The sequence below is a fragment of the Taudactylus pleione genome, unplaced genomic scaffold, assembly GCF_031769625.1.
Source record: "Taudactylus pleione unplaced genomic scaffold, aTauple2 ptg000587l, whole genome shotgun sequence".
Taxonomy (NCBI): domain Eukaryota; kingdom Metazoa; phylum Chordata; class Amphibia; order Anura; family Myobatrachidae; genus Taudactylus; species Taudactylus pleione.
The window spans coordinates 2196118-2203477 of NW_028284989.1; the positions used below are offsets into that span (position 1 = coordinate 2196118).

General features: G+C 42.4%; 1 protein-coding gene across 2 annotated transcripts in view; it reads left to right on the forward strand.

Annotated features, from left to right (window-relative positions):
- LOC148481245 (receptor-interacting serine/threonine-protein kinase 3-like) overlaps positions 1 to 7360 on the forward strand; it is a 58326-nt gene extending 50966 nt beyond the window's left edge. For both annotated transcript variants that reach the window (XM_088453758.1, XM_088453757.1), the window contains exons 6-10: positions 97 to 203; positions 1782 to 1833; positions 2886 to 2980; positions 4626 to 4680; positions 5881 to 7360. In XM_088453758.1, coding sequence (XP_088309884.1) covers positions 97 to 203; positions 1782 to 1833; positions 2886 to 2980; positions 4626 to 4680; positions 5881 to 6107 — 536 coding nt within the window. In that variant the 3' untranslated portion in view covers positions 6108 to 7360. The remainder of the gene's footprint in view (positions 1 to 96; positions 204 to 1781; positions 1834 to 2885; positions 2981 to 4625; positions 4681 to 5880) is intronic.

Below are 7360 nucleotides of genomic sequence, written 5' to 3' on the forward strand. Positions count from 1 at the left end.
GAGTTTATCTTGTATTGTAGAATGATGATTATTGGTAGTTCTTCTCATTGACCATCACCGCTTAAAATAAAAAACAACAATTCTTTATCTTTCCAGACTGTAGTGAATCTACAACAGTGATGTTTGAGGCGTATCAGGATACGATTGTCAGCGCTGTACGAAGTGTCCAAGATCTTCTCACCAAAATGTCTTCACCAGATGAGGTACTTCAGTTTTTTTTGAGGCTCTTTCATGTTCTGTTAAGGCGTTTTTCAATCACTGTGCCGCGAGCGGTTGTCAAGTGTTCCGCGAGGTCAGAGCTGACTTTACTTGTACTTTTTGTTTCTGTGGGGGCCAATGTGTGTGTTTGTTTTCTTTCTTTGAGGATCATTTTGTTTTTTAGTTTTATGTGGTGGCCCAATGTGTTTGTTTTTGTTCTGTGGGAGCCAATGTCTGTTCTTTTTCCTGTGGGGGGGCCAATTTGTGAGTGTCATTTCCCGAGGGGGCCAATGTGTGTTTTTCTTCCCGTGAGGAGCTGATGATGTGCCTTAGAAATGTTAAAATCTTGTTTGGTGTACCATGAGTTGAAAGGTTGAAAATCACTGTCTTCCTCTCTTGTGTACATTTTTGTTGATTTTTCTAAGCTATGTCAGACCAAGATATCAAAATGTTGTCACATCATGAGCCTTAGAAAAGTCACATTAGGCAATTGTATTTCATTTATTTAAATGACTGAGGTTTGTTCATTTTTAACGATGTATTCTTTATAATTGCAAAACTGATTTCCAGATTTTCATAACAATGTTTTAAATGACCAAATAATGGCACAAAATCATATTCCTCCCAAAATAACCAAATTAATTTTGGGTAGAATTGCGTGATATAAGTGAAACAAGAGGATCTCGGTCATCTATGATGCTCCGATCCGGTGGGTCTTGCTCTTCCTCTGAAGACCTGAGATGGTGCTCTCGGGCTTGGCCAGGCTTTTTGTAAACAGCTTGTAGCGTTGTCCGAGCCCCTCATCTACAGCTGTTATGGAAACTCACTGGGGACAGCGTTGATACTTCTACCAGTATCTGACCAGGATGGGCAATCTCCTGTTTGGAACCATCAGAGACATTTTGGGACCACTGGATGGGAGGTTTCTGTGTGAATTTGGGTAGAATTATCCTTTTAAAGACTGTTTAGGGGCGATTAAATTCAGGGCAATGTTAAACAGCTCTGGGAATGAGTTCCTGGAGCTATTCAATTGTCCCCATCGCGCCCTGCACTGAAATTGGGATTACGGCGCCTAAAGCCGGTCGTTTAGTTGTGGTAACCTGTATTCTCCGACTTAAGAGCCAGCCACGATGTTAGCGCACGTGCTAACCTGGAAACCAGCATTGCGGCCTTAGTTTAGTGAGAAGGGTTTAACGGGGTTAACAGACGAGGTCAGCGCAGCCAATTGAATAGCTCCAGGAACTTCCAGCGCTATTCAACATTCCGTCCAAACTTTCGAAAGCGTGGAGAAGTTACCTATAGCAGACAATCAGCTTCGAGGTTTACTAGTATTTATCACATATATTCTATAAAGTGATAGGTAGAAGCTGATTGCTTGCTTTGGGAAACTTCTTCACTCTTTAGAATGTTTGATATATTTCCCGCACAGTTACATAACCATGTGTGGCAGTGTAGTACGGTTATCCTAGTATGTATCATCAATTACTTATAGAACTGATGAAGAGAGCAGGGCAGTAGGAATGTATAAGTACAGTGCATCCATTGATGATGTCCTCAGCATTCATTTCCTGTGTCTCTTACAGTTATCGGAACCCTTTGACTTTTCTAGCAGCTATCCAGAAGAATTCTTCAGAGGTTAGTGAAATGAAATGTCCCTAAAATCGGTGTAACATTAAATCTACTGTGCATGACTTATTCTGCGTCTTAAGATATAACTTCCACCAGTTTTTGTGTGGTTTGCAAAAGCCAAATTGAGACCCAATTTCATCATCTGACAGTGTAACGTTTGCTTATCAGTTAGTGCCAATCTTATTCATATCTTCCTGCATCCGCCCCCTGTGCGTTACTGACAGGTCGCATCGTTTCACTACCGTACGCAATAGCGATTACGCACGCAGTTCAAATGCGATGGTATGCTAATTCATTGCGATCGCTATACCCTCGCAGCACTACACAAGGATGCCCACTTTACTTATCACACATTTGTAATGTTTAGCAAGACTGCAAAACCATCGGCACAATCGAGTACATTCGCAGCCTCACACGCACTTTCACAAGGTCAAACCTTGCTCAGAAATTGAAACAACCACACACGCTATGAGACCTCAGAATCTGTGACATCGCTGAAGATGAATGAATCCCGCAGTGATGTCACTAATCCGATGTATATTGGTTCCGCACACTTAATTGCCGTTTCCGAAGTGTGAAATTGACAAGAAACCTTTAACATAAAACTGGTTGTTAAAAATAGCACTCGGAGCCATGTTCTGAAGCTTTCGCCCATAGACAAAATATTTTAACAATTATTACTGTTATGTCTTTAACACCATGGACCAAATTTACTAAGCGGCAGCGTCTGCAAGTGGCTGATCCTTGGCGGCTTTAACCATAGAATTTAACACGCCTGTATTATTAAATGCAAATCACACCCGGTTCTGCATTTATTATTGTTGTTTCAAATATATGCGTCAAAACCGCCGATAATCGTCATCATTTAACCGTCGTCGCTAAGTAAAGCGCTATGTCTGGTATAAACAGTAAGCTGGAGGGGATTTCACTCCCAAATATTGCTACCGAGTTGAAAGCAAATTGTTGTCATTCAGGAGAGAAACATTTTACATTGCTGATTGGAAAGGGGTGTGCTGGACATGATATATAATAATTCAGGTGTTCTGTTTTATCCTTAGATATTGCTGGCGGAGTAACTGAAGAACCCCAGCAGCCAGTTAAAGGTGGAGACCAGCTAGAACCTCAGAAGCCAGGACACACAGCCAGCAGTATGGTGAGTACAAGAGCTTGCCTATAGCATGTGTCTACACCAGGGTGAGAGGGTAGCTGAAGGACAGATACAAGTGGCTTACTATACAGCTCTGTCCCTATGTCATGGAGAGCCAGGACTGTAATCACAGTTGTACATCCTATTCCCGCTCCTGATGCCTTGTGAAGGCATCGTCTGTGACTATCAAGACCCAATACAGTGCCCCCAATCCATATATGTGCTTATACAGGAATAGGATCTCTTATCCAGAAAACTATTATCCAGAAAATGAGGAAGGAGGTAAAGGGCACTATTTCAGCAGCTCAGTTATTTTGTACTTACTCTCAGACACCCTTCCTGCAGTTACTGTACTATAAGGAGTTCTGATAAATAATTTATAGAAGACAGTCAGGGCTGTGACTAGGTTCTGCCTCCCAGGTAACAGGGCCATCGCTGCCCTGTGGCACCTGTATTTGTCATGCAGGGACCCTGCAACTGCACCCTAGAAAGCTGCTGCCTGGAGCATATTAGAAAACTCCAGGCACTCAGCTTCTCCTTGGGCCTGGAGCCCTTGCCCTCATCATGATGTCACATTGTCTTGCTTCACAGACCAGATGAGGTCTGAGATGTGTAAGGATGAGGTGCTGTTGAAAGCTTTACAGAAGAGGGTGAGTCATTTGAATTGGATTCTATAGGATAGAGGGAAGCAGTGCAGGGATTTGCATGGTGGTGACGTGGATCTACGAGAGAGGAAGATCAGTCTTTCCACAGCATTTAGGACACATGGATGTTCTTAAAAGCCCAAAGTTCCAATCCTTCTCCTTATTACATCCCATACAGTACATGTATTAGTGACTGTGCTGTGATTAGTTCATTACTTGTAACCATGAAGATTTCTTCACCCTTTTCTCAGTCCTGATCTCTGAGAAATCCCCTGACAACTGTTCCTTTCATGTGTCCTGAACATATAACTACTACTAATGGAGAAATGCTAGGTGGAAGCACAGGTTTAGAAGTATGTGTATTTATATATATATATATATATATATATATATATATATATATATATATAATAATATTGTGACAAGAGTCACATAGACCTGGTAAAATCCAACAGACGTTTGTTTTCTCACCACAGGCAGTGCAGGCTAGCTGTTGCAGCAGGTACACAGAATCTTCCATACAGCAATACAGTTCTTTTAGTGGACTCACGGGTCCAGGATCCCTAACAATAGTCACCCCCGGGTCTATAACCTGGGCGACTAATTCACCGACAGGATCATTGTGGACCTGCAATGACACAGTTTTAAAGATAGATAACAGGTGCTGCTAATTAGCCTTGCTTGTGGCTTACAACAGAGTCCAGTAAAACCTGGATTGGAGCTCATTACCATGACGTTTTATTGCACAACATCTCTGCACAAACCTGCTGCTCCACATTAACCTCATGAAAGCAGGGTGTCCCTGTCACAAAACATATGTGTGTGTGTATATATATATATATATATATATATATATATATATATGCTGTAAACCAGCTTGGTCTAGTTTGTAATTGCCCATAGTAAGCAATAGGCTGTAGCTGTTGTCTTTTTGTGCTTTTTTTAAAACCATAATTAAAAAAATGTGATATGCCATACACTTACACTATTCTTGCTTTACTTTTAAGGCTCAAGATACCTCTTCAGAGACCACTATAAAGGAAGACAATATTTCAGAAGCAGGTTGGTAATAGTTTAGTTCTGTCCTTAACCAATGAAATGTTTCCTGTGACCCCCAAAACACAGACAACTCTAAAAATTACCACAAACTCACTAGATGGAGGACAGTTCCGTCCCACGCTACCCTCCCCCTACATTAGTGACAAACAGCCCAGGCTATGAACGTTGGTGAGGTGCCAGGTTTTTTTTATATATATATATATATATATATATATATATTATTTATTTTTACTCGATAAAACGTCATTAATCATCACCAAGCTTAGATGACGAATGGTGCTATGAGTATGCCACCACATAATGATACTCTTAACTCAATGCCCTTTATAAGTATCTTCATGTGGACGCATTTCCTTACTTATTATGAGTTACATGTTAACTCCAATAAAAAATGGAAATGCATCATTTTTGCAACATGCATTTTATATCTTCATTTACATGTCTCTGTAATCAGTGGCCGATGGTTTCCCTTTGCGCATGCGTCTGAGCTGCAATGCGCCTGCGTCCCGATGGTTACGGTACAGATGCGGAGCGAAAATGCATGTGGATCCATGCAATTTTGATGGACCTTTTTAGGTGGTTATTGGAGGGGGGAAGAAGGCGGTGGCTACCAGTCTCAGGCGTGTCCGTGTCAGCGCTGGCACCAGCGGCCATGTTTAGTCATTCTGCGTCTGTCATAGGGTAGGTGCTATGTCCGTGGCCAATGGTGCACCTTTGTATGCACATCGGCAGAGTTGTGCCACAGCCGGTGGCCGTTCGCGGCATTAGAATAAAAACGCGGTAGCGCCTTAGACAAAAGACGCAGCTTCTACGGCAATAGTGTCCACCTCTGAATCACCCCTATTGTCACATATATATATACATATATATATATATATAAAAATAAATCCCTACGTAGCTTCTTTTTGTTTATCTGTTGGTAAATGAGCTCCCTCCCCTTCTTCCCGCGCGTCTCGTGACTTCTCTTCATTTTGCACTTTAACGGGGGTTTTGTAATCAGCTGTCTTCTTTTGCATTAATTGATCTCTATTTAGAACAGAATGTACATATTCCCTGACAGTGGGTGCTTCTAAAGTCCATCAAAGAGACAGGACCCCTATAGAGGTGTACTAACTGCCCCTGTACTGACACTGGCCTTATAGAGAGCCATTTCCTCTGTATAAGTGACTGTAGCATGCACTAATCTCCTGCCTTTCTTTTCAGACGATGACATGAGCAAGATTATAAAGATCTTCAAGAATTCCGGTGACTACAGAAAGGTCATGGACAAGTTTAACAGTGAGGGCATCATATCCAGTACGGACAAGAAGCTGCTGGACTCCAGTAAGACACTGAAAGACTTTGGGCGTAATACTGATAAAGTCATACTTACCAAGTTCAAGGAGAAGCCTAAAAAGATTGTACCCGTTTTCAAGTCATTAATTGGATAAGGAATATGAATCGGATAACGTTGGGTTTAATAACGTCGATGTACATTTGCTGATCAGCCTCATTTGCAGTAAACTGCATAGAAGAGAGATTATACTATCTACAGTATTGTAAGGACTAAAGCCCATGGCTCAGGCTCTGTGCAGGACATGCTGCTTACTGTTGGTATAATATGAGAAGATTGTGAAAAGACTTCCTAACTAATTGCTGTGTTACTAATAGGTCAGTCAGATGTGGTCCCTGGTACCAGGACCGGAACAGGCCAACTGGCCCTTGCCAAATGCCTATGGCCTGATGGGCCGGTCTGGATTGAAACCCTGGCCGAGCAGCTCCGCCTCCTGGCGCACTGCTCGGCCAGTACACTGTGAGAAAGGGACATGCGGCGAGGCAAACCACAACCCCGTGGACTGAGGCCACGCCCCCTTTTTGCGATTGCCTGTGCTCCTGGGACTTATGCCAGGGCTGTTTTGCAGCCCCAGTCCGTCCCTGCCTTGTACTGAAGGGACTGGTCAACATCCTTTTTTTATATACTCACACAAATAGCTGTGCTGCAAGTCACTCCTACGTAAATCTGTAAAGCCACACTTGTTTTTGTGGTGCTTAGGGGAAGTACAAGCTTTCCAGTGCATTGCCTATAGACCAAAGCTCTCCAAACTCCGCCATTACAGTCCAGGTTTTAAGGCTATCCATGCTTGAGTCCAGATGGTTAAATCAAATTGACTGGGGTACTCATTAAGTCACCTGGGCACAAGCATGGATATCCTTTAAACGTGGACTGTAATGGCAGAGTTTGGGAACCTCTGCTATAGACCACTCTGTGTTTTTGTTTATATTGGTCTGTGCATTTCGCAGTGGCTCATGTGTTAATCAAAGTTCAATAAAACCGCAGATTCACCCCCTTCAAAGTACAGCGTTGTGTACACCAAGTGCTGCACCTACAGTGTGCAGAATATCCCAACATAGCTACAGGTTTTTTTTAAACTCAACTGATGTCCAAGATTTAACACTTACAGTATATATGAAGGTAAAATAAACAGTTCAGTGTTATCCCTACATTTCACTAGAGCTCTGTTATTACGTAAAGCTTAATGGAACACATGTACCCGCACCCCACTACTTGAGTCTGTGATGTGAGACAAAAAGCTTTAATTTTAGTCCGTTACATTTCTGTGACATCACAGATCCTGTGTACCCTTCAACCAATCCACAGAGCAACAATTGTACTCTGCTGGATGAGAAAGGAACGTGGGGAGGA